The sequence below is a fragment of the Myxocyprinus asiaticus genome, chromosome 43 (genome assembly GCF_019703515.2).
Source record: "Myxocyprinus asiaticus isolate MX2 ecotype Aquarium Trade chromosome 43, UBuf_Myxa_2, whole genome shotgun sequence".
Lineage (NCBI taxonomy): Eukaryota > Metazoa > Chordata > Actinopteri > Cypriniformes > Catostomidae > Myxocyprinus > Myxocyprinus asiaticus.
Window position 1 is genome coordinate 15,292,670 of NC_059386.1, and position 17,144 is coordinate 15,309,813.

General features: G+C 38.8%; 1 protein-coding gene across 7 annotated transcripts in view; it reads right to left on the reverse strand.

Annotated features, from left to right (window-relative positions):
• Positions 1-1,363: 1,363 nt before the first annotated feature.
• Positions 1,364-17,144, reverse strand: part of LOC127433635 (histone-lysine N-methyltransferase NSD3-like) — a 35,558-nt gene continuing 19,777 nt past the window's right edge. For 4 of the 7 annotated variants that reach the window (XM_051685689.1, XM_051685691.1, XM_051685687.1 and 1 more), the window contains 10 exons: positions 15,608-15,757; positions 11,874-12,030; positions 11,216-11,418; positions 10,910-11,022; positions 10,251-10,520; positions 9,278-9,394; positions 9,038-9,179; positions 8,510-8,616; positions 5,083-5,287; positions 1,364-4,771 (listed from right to left, as the gene is read on the reverse strand). In XM_051685689.1, the coding sequence (XP_051541649.1) occupies positions 4,464-4,771; positions 5,083-5,287; positions 8,510-8,616; positions 9,038-9,179; positions 9,278-9,394; positions 10,251-10,520; positions 10,910-11,022; positions 11,216-11,418; positions 11,874-12,030; positions 15,608-15,757 (1,772 nt within the window). In that variant the 3' untranslated portion in view covers positions 1,364-4,463. The remainder of the gene's footprint in view (positions 4,772-5,082; positions 5,288-8,509; positions 8,617-9,037; positions 9,180-9,277; positions 9,395-10,250; positions 10,521-10,909; positions 11,023-11,215; positions 11,419-11,873; positions 12,031-15,607; positions 15,758-17,144) is intronic. The other 3 variants (XM_051685694.1, XM_051685693.1, XM_051685692.1) reach the window with 2 other exon arrangements.

Sequence of the window (17,144 nt, forward strand, 5' to 3'; positions counted from 1 at the left end):
TCCCCACTACTCTTCTCGCTCTACACCAATGACTGCATCGCCAAGGACCCCTCTGTCAAGCTCCTGAAGTTTGTAGACAACACCACTGTCATCGGCCTCATCCGAGATGACGATGAGTCTGCATACAGAAGGGAGGTTGAACAGCTGGCTGTCTGGTGCAGTCAAAACAACCTTGAGCTGAACACACTCAAAACGGTGGAGATCATTGTGGACTTTAGGAGAAACACCCCAACACTGACCCCCCCTCACCATTCTAAACAGCACTGTGGCAGCAGTGGAGTCATTCAGGTTCCTGGGCACTACCATCTCACAGGACCTGAAGTGGGAGACCCACATTGACTCCACTGTGAAAAAGGCCCAGCAGAGGTTGTACTTCCTTCGCCAGCTGAGGAAGTTCAACCTGCCACAGGCGCTGCTGATACAGTTTTACTCAGCAGTCATTGAGTCTGTCCTCTGCACATCACTAACTGTCTGGTTTGTTTCAGCTACGAAATCAGACATCAGAAGACTACAAAGGACAGTTCAGACTGCTGAGAGGATTATTGGTTGCCCCCTGCCTCCCCCCCAGCTCAAGAACTATAAACTTCCAGAGTGAGGAAAAAGGCTGGAAAAATCACTCTAGACCCCACTCACCCTGCCCACTACCTTTCTGAACTGTTGCCTTCTGGCCGATGCTTCAGAGCTCTGAGCACCAGAACCGTCAGGCACAGGAACAGTTTTTTCCCTCAGGCTATCCATCTCATGAACATTTAAATTGCCCCATTGAGCAATAACTATGTGCAATACACAGTTTAGACTTTTTTTATATTTATCCAACACATCCAACCACTTCTGCCATTTCATTCCTCTGAGAAAAAAAAAAAAAAAGTACAAACTTCCCAGGAGTGCTTGAATGCAAAAACAAAACAAAAACAATTTGCGCTGTGCATAACAGATTGTATTAGATTTGCACTACCCATGTGTGTATCTGTACGTATGTGTATAATTATTTTTTATTATTATGTCTTGCTGTTTTTGTATTATTGTACACTGGAATATCCTGTCATCAAGACAAATTCCTTGTAAGCATACTTGGCAATAAAGCTGATTCTGTATCTTTGAATCATTTTCGAATCGACTCATTGAAATGAATTGTCCAAGCGAACCGATTCGCTAAAATGAATCGGACCTCTCCACACTCACATGCGCTCTCTAGTGGCTATCACTCGTGTTATGCACGTTAATTTCCTCAGCCAAAGAAGTTTCAAGCTTTCCAGATCATTTGAAGAGTTGTCTACGTAAATAGCTTGACAAATATGTGACCACGCCAAATACGACGAGCTCACTTCGAATTCAAAGGAAACGGTCACACTTGAACATTCATTTCAGTTTATTGAAGTCAAACCAGGCAAGTCTGAAAACGTTTAACTCTGTGGAATGTCGCTTAGAGTACTCTCAGAATTAATTGTGAATTCTGGAGAAATACGTTCTAAAAGCTGGTCAAATAAAATACAATAAATGTACAAAATGTTTCTACGTTCACAAACATTCAGAAGCAATATTACAAGCATTCATATGACACCACAATATGACAATTGAGCTTTTTTTGTTTGTTTTTTTCTTTTGCAGCTATGTACAATTGCTCAAGCATCATTCTCTTACACAATGCAATGTCATAGGCTACATGACATAACCGAATAAAACCCTATTCATGAGAACATCGTTGTAAAACTAAGAGTACATACATTCTACCCAAGCCAAATCGTTTAGGATACGTTTTATTCAGTTGGAGTGTGTAATTTGATTCAGTGCGCATGGTGAAAATATTACATTAACACATTAATCTTTACATAAACTCAGTAGCAAGAATTAGTAAACAGTCTATTTAAAAAGAATGTGAAAACAGTACATAAAATCAAATAGTGTAAGCTGGCAGGACACCACCTTTAGTAAATGTAGTTAAGCAACACAAAGAACATGCCTGGAGAGCTCAAAATGATAATGACACTTTCAAATACACATACAAATGTACAAAGTACAGTGCACAGACACCAAACACTGGAATCATTAACATTTGATGCAGCAAAATAGATATAGCAACAAATCAATTAGTCAAATCAGTGACTGAGCCACTGCATAAAACAAATGAAGTAAATGCAATTTCTTTAATAGCCATGTTCTGAGGGTTCAAAGTCAAACCAGCCATTTGTTTGTCGTTCCAAAATGTCACTGGAAATTTCTGTATCAGATAAACCAAGACATAGTAGTAACTTCTAGTACCAACTGTAATCAGGCAAAAAAAAAAAAAGTGTGTGCTTTGCATCTTGCCAACCTGCATTTTCTTGATATTTTTCATTATAAACATAAGGGAATATATTGGTATTTTAGGAACAAAAAAGTGCCTATGGTATCTAAAAATAAAAGTAAACCTATATAAAAATAAATGTACACTATAAAAATATCACAATGAGAGAAACATAAAGAAACGGATACCTGTATTGCCTTCCATGTTTCAGAACACACAAACACAAAAAATGCAGATGCAAGTAAGAGCAAACAGTATTTCCAGAAATATATAAATCTCAGTTTGGCAGTCGCATCTTCAAATGTCAGAATTCCTTACATTTACTGTCAGGTGTAAGTGTCCAGTACAAATTCAAAGCGTTTTACGTATCCACCTATAACACTCCATTTTGAGACAAAGAAAAATAAATACAGAAAATTAACATAAAAAGGCAAAATGGGAACAATTCAAGTAAACTGAAACTTGCAGCGTTTTCCCTCCTTTCCATAAAGTGACAAACATACTTGGTGGTGCCATCACATATAATACTTGTCTGTGATCTATATGTATATTATGACTAATGGGTAAGTCCAGAACCCATGTGTTGAAGCCATCAAGATCAATTCTTCCAAACTGTGGCACAGCAACACCAGAATGACTGCACAGCCACCAGTAACAAGAGAGTAACAGTTCATTAACTTTACAGCATGGTAGCTACTCCACTTTAGGAGATCCCAAGACACCTTAACATAAAGACATGGAAGTTTCTCCAAGATCAATGCTATTAAGTAGATTCACATCAAGTAGAAGTCATAGAGGATTATGCTACACTCTGTCGCAAATCATACAGCCCTCCCTACGTCCGACTACGATGACAGTTATCTTTTAGCACAGTAGCGTATGTCATTACAACGAAACATAATACAAGATGCTAAACATCAAGCATGTTGAAAATGATAAATGAAAGTGTGTGGTTAAGATACAGTTTGATACCCTTGAAATTCATCTCTATTGTACAACAATAAATCCTATGCATGAAATACGATGATTTGAAAGGCATGAATACAATTGCAACTTTATCGCATATCAAATAACTGTAAGTTTCATTATATTTACACTTGTATGTTGGAAACACAAATGTAAATGGCACGAAAGAAAGAAAAAAAAAATCACAGTCTTACAACTAGCATAGCTTTGAAACATGAAATGGGTTCTTTGTAATTGATATGACACACTGGCATCTGTTCAATACTCACAATGGTAAATATTTGATTTAAGAGAGACATGGCAGTGTTGGAGTATGTGTGGCCGAATGAACAACAGCTGCTTACCACTACACCATCAAACGTTACCGATTGTAGACATCAGTACTGTTCTTTGCCGGTGACTAGATTAACTCGTTACTCTGAAATGACAGAGAACTGAGTGGACCAAAAGATGACCGCGATACAGTACTGGCCAAGCAATAATGTAATTTTGCTGACAAAAAGGGCACATATACAACATTACGATTAGTGATATCAAATTGACTAATACAGATGTATAATACTGTACATTGTGAATGGATGTAAACATCGACATAAATATATTAATGATTATATCTTACAAATCACAAACTCACTGGAATGGGGCGGCAGTTGAACAAACCTTACTTGAATGAGCCTCGTTTTTTTAGATGTTATCACGACAGGCTCATGTAGTGAAATCCTACCGGTGAGGGGCAAACTATTTCACCCTACACGTTTTACAACAGTCTTTGCTATTTACATGAGGTACATAAATAAAGTTCTTGGTTTAAAGTGTTTATAGAGTGTTGAAGTACCATAGATATGGAAACTGAGTTTGCCATTGAAAGGCATTGTTTTAACAGAGAGGTTTTTGCTGAAACGGAGCACGTCTGAAAAATATTAAAGTGACAATTAGTTGTGAAAGTTGTTTATAAAACCAGAGATGAATTGCTTACATTGTTATACAAGCACTCCTTATGTATTTGATGTGAGGCTGTTAATTGATGTAAAAAAAATTATACCAGCTGCTGTATATTTGGAATTGATAACAACCCCAGTTTTTCAAGTTCACTTTGTTTGAACTGAAAAGAGAATCATCTAGCTGTGTGTGGCTACTCTAAGGTTCACTCTTGTTTGTTGTCATTTGAGCTTTGTTTTGTTGAAGCTCCTCATTTGAAGTCCCTCATTTCTCCTCAGTGCTTTGGCCCAGTCCCTCTTTCTCCCCCATCCTCTTCTTCATCCTCCCCTTCACCATGTTCTTCCTCTGCAGCTTCCTTCAGTTCGAGTGGTTCCTTCTTTATAGTGACTTGTCTAGGGTTAACCTGGGGCCCTAAGGGTTTCTGGGGATCATGGTTTGAGCAGCAGGGTCGGTTATCTAGGGCAGACACTGTCAGCTGTCCTCTCTCGTGCTCTCGGCAGAACGAGGCAGGGCAGAAGTGGCAGAACAAGATGGCAGCACGCTGGCACACGCTGCACTGGTGCCAGGGGCATTCCCATCGCCCTGAGAAGCATAAAAACAAACAAGTCAAGAATTTCACAACATGCAAGTTGTTTCGCTTTCGAGGCTTAGGGCTGTCGAAAAGACAAATGTGATTTGTAAGGACACCTTTTTCGGTGATATCTGTCAGGTAGTAGGGACACGGGGGGGAAAAAAATCCACAACAGCATCATTTACTGTATGAAAATCTAAATTGCTCAAAGACAAATAAATATTCCATTCAAAGCGTGTGGCAGAACTAGTCTCTCTGGGTAGCATTATTACAGAAATTCTTACGTTCAACAGGTAAAACTGGATGGCCAAACGGCACGTACCAGATGGAGGTTTAGTCAGGTTGAGGCAGAGGAGATGGTAGGCCTTTGGGCAATCCTTTCTGTCACATATAACCATCTCTCCTCCCTCTCCACAGCAGTAGCAGAAATATTCATGGGTCTGTTTGCTCTCCGTCTTCAGTTTGCGCTTCTTAGGCTTAAGTTTAGCATTGCGCACCTTCTCCTCCCTCTCCATAACCACAGCACTCTACAGGAAGATGAATGAGGTTTAAACCAAGCAAGGGACATGGGTGACCAGTGATTACAAATACAATGAAGCCATTTAGTTTAACTCGGAAAGCTAATTCGCCACAGCTTCCCAAGGGAATTTTCAATGGGGTTTTAGAATAGTGTTTTTTGAATTATTAGTAAAATAAGGTCTGTACTACAGCATTAATTACACAGAGTGATACATCAAATGTCAATGATTGTGCACCCAGCACCATATGCAGAATAAAGCAGCTTTTTCTCTAACACTGATATGACTAGAATCTTCTTAAATTAAAAAATATATTTTCTTAAAATATTGTTATACTACTGCGGTTTCTTTCCGTTTAACCCTTTAAGCTCTGAAGGTGTTTTAAAGATTTCCTGTTTCAGTGGCATGCCTTAAATTAAAGGTTTATAACTCTACAAAAAAGGGTCTATTGTTTGGTATCATTTTAAAGAAAACTTTTCAAATTTTGTAATGATATAGATTGATACATTTTGAGACTCTCAGCCTAAGAAACTGTTTAAAAAACAAAAAATAAAAATCACAAAAATTGAGGCAAAAATCAACTTTCTTATTTTTATTTTTCTGACTTGACATTATATATCTCAGTGTAAATATGGTAGCTCAGAAAAGCTGCTTTTGTTTTGTTCCCAATCATGTCACCTGCAACTGAATAACATTTTGTGTTGAAACGAAAAAGCAATCAAAAGTTATAGCATTACAAAAATTATTTATCCTAGTATCCAAAAGCCTCTCCAAACAAATACAACATAATAACTGTACATAAGAAATAATTACACATGTAGATACAACAATGACTAAAGATATGCCCTCTCTCCAAAGCATGCAGGCATGAGTAACAAGATCTCATTCAGTTTCATTCTGTGTCATCTGAGCCATCGAGTGTGTGTCATGTACTTGGCGCCAGAGCATGTGAACGGAGTGGAGCGAGTTGTCGCTCCACTCAAATATATTCACTCAACTCCAACGCTCAAGTTCAGAAGTCATCGCTCCGCTCCTCACTCACGAGCGCTCATGAGTGAGAGCAATGTTGGAGCAGAGCAGCATGAAATGAAAAAGAAATTAGCCAAATTCTTCAGCAACATTCTTGTTTATTTCTTTTTGCATCATATAAAAAAAAAATTCCTCGTCATATTGGCATTCGACCTAATATTTCATGACACAAATAACAACAGCACAAACAATGCCTTGATGTAGGCTACTTAAAAAAATAAATAAAAAAAACAGCCTTATTCTCTCTGCCTATTTCGACGTGATTATTTTATATGGGGTCGTGGGGTAATGTAACAGCCTAATCACCAGAGCTTCTCATTTATTTTAATCCCCTGCTAATCATTTATGTCAGTTATTTTTCCAGACTTTTTGCAGGCTACGCGTTCCCGCACCGGTAAAGATTTTATCGTCTTTTACCTATCAGATGCATGGTAAAAATAACCCGTTATTCTTATCCCATCTGAATTGACATGTTGGTAAAAAGCCAGTGTATCTGCACTGTACAACTGTGAACCCTTAAACTCATTGTTTCTAAAGTTCACCAAGTGTCTGAAATGGATGATGTTCATTGAGAAAACACCAGAAAATCTAAGACGCGCTTCAAAACTTTATTTAACGGTGGCTGTTGCATTTGGACTGATGCATGAGAAAAAAAAACGAGCATGATTTCTTTTGATTAGGAAAAGAAGGATTTGAGCTCACCATAGTCTGTTGTTGGGATGAGCCCGTCACCATCAGCTCACGAATCACACGAGTTTAAACACTGCCTCATCCCTGATAATCCACTCTCTTTAAAATCTTGGACCTAATACAGCAGCCAACACCAGATATTTGTCAGTGTAGAAGCACACACATTAATGTGGCCGCACGAGAAATGCAGCACATTCTGGTAAGAGCGGAAAGTGAGTGCCTTGTGAGCAGCCAAAGCGGGGCTGAGCGTGGTCTTATAAAACGCGTTCCTTGCTCCAGTGAAATTATGATCGTTACGCTCTGCTCACATGCTCTGCTTGGCGTCATCTCCTGGTGGCCATATGTAATTAGAGTGAACGATCCTGTCTGCCCATATTTGGATGAATTCCACCTCTGGTTGCAGCAATCTGAATTCGATCCGATGATTGGTTTAGCACTCCATGTCACTGGACAATGTACTACATCATTTCCAATGAAGTCATCTGAATCAGGAAAGCTAATGTGTTTTTTGCCAGATAGCACACATTATGTGCTGTGTGCACATTGTGCTTCGTTTGGATTATCTAATGATCTACGCATCTGATTACGTTGTGTGTGGGCTGGTTTTAACGGGAATCCCCTCCTCTTAAGTAATGGTATGTGATATTTTATGTTGTGTTTATTTTCCTTTAAGTTGATGGGCCAATCCAAGCTTTAAAGTTGCTACATTTGTAATTACTGAGGAGCACCTTCAAAATGGAAGTTACTATATAAGGACTACAATATTGTCCAATTCATCAAACATGTTAACTCACATCCTTGTGGGAATTGTAGTCCTTATTTAGCAACCTTTTTAAGCACACGTCAAAATTCATGTTTTCTTTATGACTGGGTGTAATTAATGTTGTGGAACATAACAGTCTCTTCAAATAATGTTAACCACAGACCTTATTTAACTCGTAGATCGAAAATGCTTTAATTAAAACCCATTGGAAATTCGAGCAGGAACCCATGTCAAAATTGTATTATTGGTTTTAGAATAAATTTCACATCAAGTCGCATCTAAACAACAAAAATGGTTAAATATTTGTAATTCATTGTTTATCTTATATCCAAATAATACAATAATGGATCATGAGAGAATTATATTTTTGATGTTGTGTGTGTGAGAGTTCTTGGAGATCTTTACTTTTTGCAATAAATTTGTGTTGAAAAGTCAGACTTGTGTGAATAATAGTAGGCCAATCGGACAATTAATAATTTCATTATTAAGTGTCGAAGTTAAGAAACAAATATTGTTTCTATATTAATTATTTAAAAATGTACAAAAATGTAAATAAATACATTCACAACAGACCTTTTATCTACATGAACTAAATGTGCTAGGATAAAGAGAAACAAAACAACAACAACCTAGTAAATAAAGCTGAAGTACACCTTAGCTAATGGTATCTCCAGAGAATTGTCAGTGGTGTTAAAGGAAATTATGTGTAACCACTCAATGTGTTGCTGTCTAATTTAATTAAGCTTTACCTTGGGCTTAACTCCAAGAAAACCACTGCAGTTTTCTGCTCCACAATGGCACGATGTCCTCCCATTACCCAGACAGTCCAAGTTATAATTAAAGGTCAGTTCTGTGCCTGAAGAAAACAAGTTTTTCATGATAACCCCAATTAGCTTCTAAACAAACACTGTTTACATTTATTAAAAAAAAACAAAAAAACACAAGAGCTATTAATGATTATACACCATCAAATTATAGTAGATTTTTAGATTCACTGAAGAAACTGTGAGTGGTGCTTTCCTGTGCAGAAGCTGCTGCCATGATGCTAGGGTGTTTTGTGTGGTTGCCAGCATACTGCTATGAGGATGCTATGGCATTCTGAGAGGTTTTTAGCATGTTACTATGCAGTTTTAACAGTTACTATGGTGTTCAAGGTGGTTGCTTACTGTCCCAAGTCTATGATATTCTGGTTCCTAGATATGGCTCTGGTCCATTTATTAAAGTTAGGGGTTTTGAAAAATTCCTAACTATACGTATAAGTAAATAGTTATTCTCACCAGCAGTGTTATCACATAAAGTGAAAAGCCCAATTCTCACGTCCCCGTTCACAGTCCACTTCTGAGTCTCACAGTTTGGACTGCAGCTGTGGTTCATAAAACGTGATAAGTTCCCTTTGGGTCCTGCATCTATCACACGATCCTGAGGAACACAGGTGGGTTAACTTTAATACAGGTGAGATGACATGCATTGTCCAATTGAAATGGACATTCACAGAGTGAATATGAAAATGGTGGTACCTTAGTGAGGGTCAGCATGTAAAAGTTGGTCACATGGTTCTCATTGGCGTGTCTTATTCGTTGCTTGCATTCCTCCGAGTCGATCAGTTCGCCAACATACTCCATGACAAAATCACCCTTTGTAAAAACAAATGAAGCACCAAGATCAGTAAAAAAAATTAAAAAAACTTCAACTACATACAATCTGCATGGAATGAATAAAGAAATTAATATTGCTCAGTGGTAAAAGACGCTGGCTACCACCCCTGGAGTTCGCTAGTTCGAATCCCAGGGCATGCTGAGTGACTCCAGCCAGGTCTCCTAAGCAACCAAATTGGCCCGGTTGCTAGGGAGGGTAGAGTCACATGGCGTAACTTCCTCGTGGTCGCTATAATGTGGTTCGTTCTCGGCGGGGCATGTGGTGAGTTGAGCGTGGATGCCGCGGTGGATGGCGTGAAGCCTCCACACGCGATATGTCTCCGTGGCAACGCGCTCAACAAGCCACATGATGAGATGTGCGGGTTAATGTCTCAGATGCGGAGGCAACTGGGATTCGTCCTCCGCCACCCGGATTGAGGCGAATCACTACGCGACCACGAGGACTTAAAAATCGCACTGGGAATTGAGCATTTCAAATTGGGTGAAATAGGGGAAAAATAAAAAAAAAAAATAAAAAAAAGTTGGTTGATGAATTTATCATTTATTCAAAAAAAGTTTGTATACCTAAATTAATTGTTTGACATTACAAACCTGTAATGTAGCCTCTGAAAAACGGTTCATAACAGTATATTTTGTATGTCCTTTTTACATTGTTGTGCATCTTTTGGTGCTCAAGGTGTGCATAGTAGGCCTTACGTTTCATCAAATGCTTAAGGAAACTGATATAAAGTCATTGTCATATTTTAATCAATTAAAAATGGTTACATTTTTTAAAACAGATTCAAACAAAATCTCTGTGCTATTAAGAGTCTGAGCTCAGATAGTTAACTCTCACCTTCTTGAGGTCCTGCTTTGTCTTTAGACCCCATCCTCGGCCATTGGTCTTTATGACTTCAGTGTCAGGGTAGAGGCGTTTGGAGAAGCACTGGTTGTGGCAGCGGTCACCTGCAGGACAGACCTGTGGGTGGCACTCGTACTGCAGCATGCGGTTCAAGCACTGAGAGTCCTGGCTGCATGGACGCTCATCTGTGGGTTTGCAGTTGCAGCGCGGGATCTCCGAGAGGTCAGCGACATGCACCTGCACCTTTCCAACTGGCTTATTGGACTGAGATAAGGAACATGGAGAAATGTCAGAGCTATAGTAAACAGTGGCATGGGAAAGAAATATATTGACATGAAAGGCATTGCAAGTGGTTCAAACCAACCTTAGTAAGGGTTGAATCTTGCCAATTTGAAAAACGAGGCTGCGAGGGATAGAGGTAGATCCCATTCAGTGGGAGACCAATGTTTTCTGGAGTTTTTCGTTAACTGTATTTCTTCTGGCTTGACATATTTTGAAAGTTTTGGCAGCTGAATGATCGACACGAAGGTATTAAACAGTACAATCGCTTGAATGAACCTATTCCTCAGAGCCTCGTTTTCAACTGCGAAAAATTAAATATGGCATCTACCCTGACTAAGCTTCTACTGAACTTTCAACTGATTGTACTGCACCTTGATAAGTTTGTATGGTGGGGGTCTGCGAGAGTTGCGTTCCTGTTTGAGGGCCTCCTTGGTTTCTCGCTGCGCTTTTAGCTCTTGGAACCGTTTTGCTGCCTCCTCAAGTGCTTTATATCAACACACACACACACACACACACACACACACAAAAAGTCAATTTAGTTCAGAAATAATCTCAGCAATAAGCCTGGGCAATATTTTTACAGGTCAAACAATGCTGTCGCATTTAATATGGGTCACTGTTAAGACTGATCACCTTTTAAACGAAACATATGACAAATTAATGGTTTGGTATCTCACCTTTCTTGAAGGTCTTATTGATGCCAACTTGCCCCTCTGCAAAGTTCTTATCACTCTCAACATATGGAAAAACTCTTCCCTGGTTAATCCAGTAATAGTCGTGGGATCCAAAGAAAAAGACTGGAAAGTCGCCAATGTCATGCTTTAGGCTCTGGATGTTGGAGGGAACCAGGCGAGGGTTGCATATCTCAGCAGGCCACCATCTACGGGTCAATATCAGCATTAATACTACATATTATTCTTTGGTCTATTTTCACAGACTGAACCCCTTCTTAAGGCTTATTTGTATCAAATCCAAATTTCTAGCACAAAAAAACCTAAGATTCAAAACAAAATGTATCTCTGTGAAAGTCAACAATTTCATACTATGATGATATGAGTATGATGATTCTTTTTTTTATTCCAAGGCTGTGTCAATTTTTACATTGTTCTGATTCATTCAAGCATCCCAACTTTTCAGAAAATGACAAATATTCTGCATCAGACTTGGTGTGAACAGTTTGGGTCATGTTGTTTAGTCACACAAGACATGCTGTGAACAGTTTAGTACAAGACCTAGGACCCAGATACCAGATACCATATTAAATTATATATGTATTCAGAAATGGTTAGTCGGAGAAGATTTGCATAAAGCACAGATAGATTTCAACAGACGTACCTGTAGTTGCCCAGCTTGACCCAGACTATCTGCTTATAATGGGGTTTCTTGCCTGATCTGCATTCCCCACACAGCCACGTCCCCTCCGGCATCTCCATGTTCAAACACTCGGGGTGGAACGAGGCGGGGCAGGCCTCGCAACACAACAGTCTTCCTCCTTTTTGACAAGCACACACACATAAACGCACATTCGAATACACATAGGTCCACAGTATTACCACATGCTTATCCATTCCCATTAAAGGTGATATTCCCCAAACCTCGTCCATGAATATATTGTCTAAGATTAGTATGTCTCAGAAATGTTCTGTAATCTTTTATACTTTTAATAGATTTAACACAGCAATTTAGAGTTCTGTTTGGCTTAAGGACATGGTTTGATGAGTAACACCTTTCACCGTAAATGAAGAGTTAACCCAAAAGTGAAAACTGTCATAATTCCAAACTCGATGACACTTTCTTATTTTGGGCACAAAAGGAATAAATTTAGCAAATATTCCGGCCTGTCTTTTCAATACCATGGCAGTTGATAAGGACTCAGTTTAAAGCTTCAAAAAATACTTAAGGGTATAAGTAGTCCATGTGATTTGTGCATCATATTTCAAGTTTTCTGAAAGCATACAATATATTTTGGTAAGAAAACCCACAAAATTTAAGTCATTTTTTTCAGTCAAAATATGTGTTCACAAGAGAAATGCAACACGCTAAACAACGCCAATACAACGCCGCAGTGAACAAGCTTCTCTCATAGTGCCCATGAATGTGCAAAAGACATCACGATTTTCACTGAAAAATAACTTACAGGTGCATCTCAATAAATTAGAATGTCATGGAAAAGTTCATTTATTTCAGTAATTCAACTCAAATTGTGAAACTCGTGTATTAAATAAATTCAATGCACACAGACTGAAGTAGTTTAAGTCTTTGGTTCTTTTAATTGTGATGATTCTGGCTCACATTTAACAAAAACCCACCAATTCACTATCTCAACAAATTAGAATACATCATAAGACCAATAAAAAAGACATTTTTAGTGAATTGTTGGCCTTCTGGAAAGTATGTTCATTTACTGTATATGTACTCAATACTTGGTAGGGGCTCCTTTTGCTTTAATTACCGTCTCAATTCGGCGTGGCATGGAGGTGATCAGTTTGTGGCACTGTTGAGGTGGTATGGAAGCCCAGGTTTCTTTGACAGTGGCCTTCAGCTCATCTGCATTTTTTGGTCTCTTGTTTCTCATTTTCCTCTTGACAATACCCCATAGATTCTCTATGGGGTTCAGGTCTGGTGAGTTTGCTGGCCAGTCAAGCACACCAACACCATGGTCATTTAACCAACTTTTGGTGCTTTTGGCAGTGTGGGCAGGTGCCAAATCCTGCTGGAAAATGAAATCAGCATCTTTAAAAAGCTGGTCAGCAGAAGGAAGCATGAAGTGCTCCAAAAGTTCTTGGTAAACGGATGCAGTGACTTTGGTTTTCAAAAAACACAATGGACCAACACCAGCAGATGACACTGCACCCCAAATCATCACAGACTGTGGAAACTTTACACTGGACTTCAAGCAACTTGGGCTATGAGCTTCTCCACCCTTCCTCCAGACTCTAGGACCTTGGTTTCCAAATGAAATACAAAACTTGCTCTCATCTGAAAAAAGGACTTAGGACCACTGGGCAACAGTCCAGTTCTTCTTCTCCTTAGCCCAGGTAAGACGCCTCTGACGTTGTCTGTGGTTCAGGAGTGGCTTAACAAGAGGAATACGACAACTGTAGCCAAATTCCTCGACACGTCTGTGTGTGGTGGCTCTTGATGCCTTGACCCCAGCCTCAGTCCATTCCTTGTGAAGTTCACCCAAATTCTTGAATCGATTTTGCTGGACAATCATAAGGCTGTGGTTCTCTCGGTTGGTTGTGCATCTTTTTCTTCCACACTTTTTCCTTCCACTCAACTTTCTGTTAACATGCTTGGATACAGCACTCTGTGAACAGCCAGCTTCTTTGGCAATGAATGTTTGTGGCTTACCCTCCTTGTGAAGGGTGTCAATGATTGTCTTCTGGACAACTGTCAGATCAGCTGTCTTCCCCATGATTGTGTAGCCTAGTGAACCAAACTGAGAGACCATTTTGAAGGCTCAGGAAACCTTTGCAGGTGTTTTGAGTTGATTAGCTGATTGGCATGTCACCATATTCTAATTTGTTGAGATAGTGAATTGGTGGGTTTTTGTTAAATGTGAGCCAAAATCATCACAATTAAAAGAACCAAAGACTTAAACTACTTCAGTCTGTGTGCACTGAATTTATTTAATACACGAGTTTCACAATTTGAGTTGAATTACTGAAATAAATGAACTTTTCCACGACATTCTAATTTATTGAGATGCACCTGTATACTTTGGGTTCACCAAAACCTATCGTATGCCTACAGAAGACTTGGAATATGACACAGCAGTTGCATGTTCTACTTTTATGATACTTTTAGGTCCTTTTTAAGCTTTAAAGTGAATCACTATCAACTGCCATTTTATTGAAAAGACAGACCGAAATACACATGAAAATCTTTTTCTGTGAAAGACTGTTTTGGAACAAACATGAGAATTAGTAAATGATGACAATTTCCATTTTCGGGTGAACTATCCCTTTAATATGTGCTTTTTTGCCATGTGATTTAAACAGCCAATAGCGAGTGATCAGAAGGGGGTACTATGGGAAGCATGCAGTGATGCACACTGACTGATTGTCCATCACCTGCTGTACACTAGCAGACACACAGAGCAAGTATTTTGGATGGTGTCATTTAAAACGCTTAAGGCAAACAGGGCAAATAAACACTGAAGGCCAATAAAACAAATTACAGTAACAATGCCATCCAAAATATTTTCTTGTTAGGAGGGTGGGTGGGAATAATTGTGCACAAGCAAACACCGAAACATAAAAGAAAGCAATTTGGAAACAAGCCAAGCAATTAATGCTGAGCCAAAGCACGTTACGGACTCAGAATAACATGTTACATATCATAATCTAGTGAAATGTAATGATATTTAGGAATGTGTAATACCAGTTGCTTTGTAAGCTTTTATGTTGCAATCTATACGTGGTTCTCAACTGGCTTGTGAACCAGACAGCAGAGAAAAATTAAAATAAATGCAAATTATAAACTGCACAAACTAACCATATAAATTGTACTTAGAATAGCTAAATAAATAGGCATGTCAACTTTTAAAAGAGGGGAGAAAACGCTTCTCATAACTTTTGTTGTTGACGTCAAAGCCTACCTGTCCAATCACTTTGTTTTGTTTAGTGAATTAGTAGCTTAATAAATTTTAAAGTTTGATTTAAGAATATTTTTGTTACTTTTGTACAATAAACAATTTTGGTTCTGTGTTGGGTCACCATTTGATGTCCAATGTAAAATCTTGGTCCTGAAGCAAAACCAGTTGAGAACCACTGATCTATACCCTTGTGTTCTAACTACAACTATATCCCCAAATGTGTTGGTGAATCTGAACTAATACCTAATGCTGCTATCTGATCTTAAACTACAAAACTGTCAGTGAAACTTAAAAGTTATTTGTTGCTGCCTGTTATGTCAAGCCCACTATTTGCATTAGAAGCATCATGATTGCATAAAACAGCGAGCAATTGATTGACCAAAACAAGATATATATATCAAGTTGCAATAAGACAGCTGTGAAAGCATACAGATGGCAAACTACATAAGCCAAGAAAACATGATTTTACCTTTCCCAATATTCTTTTTGGTAGCTGACGAAGAAGAAGGAATCATAGGTAATTTCATCAACTCAGCACGATTTGACTCAGTCAGAAGGTAGTGCGACTTAAAGGTATATGAACTTAATATGGTGTCAGTATGGTCGTGCACTAAAAGCCCTACACGAGACAAACAGGAAAAGTCATGAGCAATGAAACTACCCATGATTCCAGAAAAACACACATCAGGAAAAAATGACACACAATTTAATAAGAAGGCCTGAAAAGAGAACATAAAAATGAAACTCTTAAGAGGAATGCTTCAGTGTTGGAGTGGGAGCTTTAAGGGTTTAGTGGATAAAATGCAAGACTCAACATTAAGGATAAAAGTGTTTCAGGCCATTTAACAGAACTGTCCCTTGCACCATTGGGCCAGTGCTGCATTATCATTAAATCTGACATTCGTTGGTCTTGGTTAAGTTTTGCATCATTGCAAATTCTGCTGATTTAAACTTGTCACCAAGGTAATATTACCTAAATGGCCAACATGCACTGCTTGGCCAAAAAAAAGTTGCCATTTGGATTTAAATAAGCAGATACATAAGAGCCTATGATTGGATCAATATTGCAGTGATTAATATGTATCAGATGGCAACAATTCTTTTAACCCTAACTGATGCAGTGTGTAGCTTCTCATTTCTTTAACAACCATGTCAGAAGACATATCCCATGGTCGTGGAAAAGATGTTACTGTGTTTCAGAAAGGGCCAATTATTGGCCTGCATCAAGCAAAGAAATCAACAAAGGAGATTGCTGAAATCACTGGAATTGGGTTAAAGACTGTCCAACGCATTATTAAAACCTGAAAGGAATCTTGAATGGTCATGATAGATCACTAAAACGCTTGAAGTCACATCGTAAAAAACGGACAGTAGAACTCACGGCTATGTTTTTATAGTGAAAGAGCATTTCCACACGCACAATGCGACAGGAACTTACAGGATTCGGACTAGCTGTGTGGCCACAAGAAAGCCACTTGTTAGTGAGGCTAATCGGAAAAAAATATTTCTATTTGCTAGAGAGCATAAAGATTGGACTGTGGAGCAATGGAAAAAGGTCATGTGGTCTGATGAGTCCAGATTTACCCTATTCCAAAGCGATGGGCGAGTCAGGGAAAGAAGGGAAGCGCATGAAGCGATGCACCCGTCATGCATAGTGCCCACTGTACAAGCCTCCGGAGGCAGTGTTATGATCTGGGGTTGCTTCAATTGGTCAGGTCTAGGTTCAGCATCATTATGCTGAAATAAAGATCTTGGCCAAATACGAATGCGACTCTGGACGGAAATAAATGTTGTGACGTTGCATAAGGTTGTCGAAACAATACCACGACGAATGCGTGCGGTAATCAAAGCTAAAGGCGGTCCAATGAAATATTAGAGTATGCAACTTTTTGTTTGGCAGTGTAGATGAGGTTTTGTTTAAATTTTAAAAATGATTTATGAAAGTCTTAAAAGCTTCAGTTAGGAGTTGAAAATGATAAATCAATCAGTAATGTTTTGCACCATAT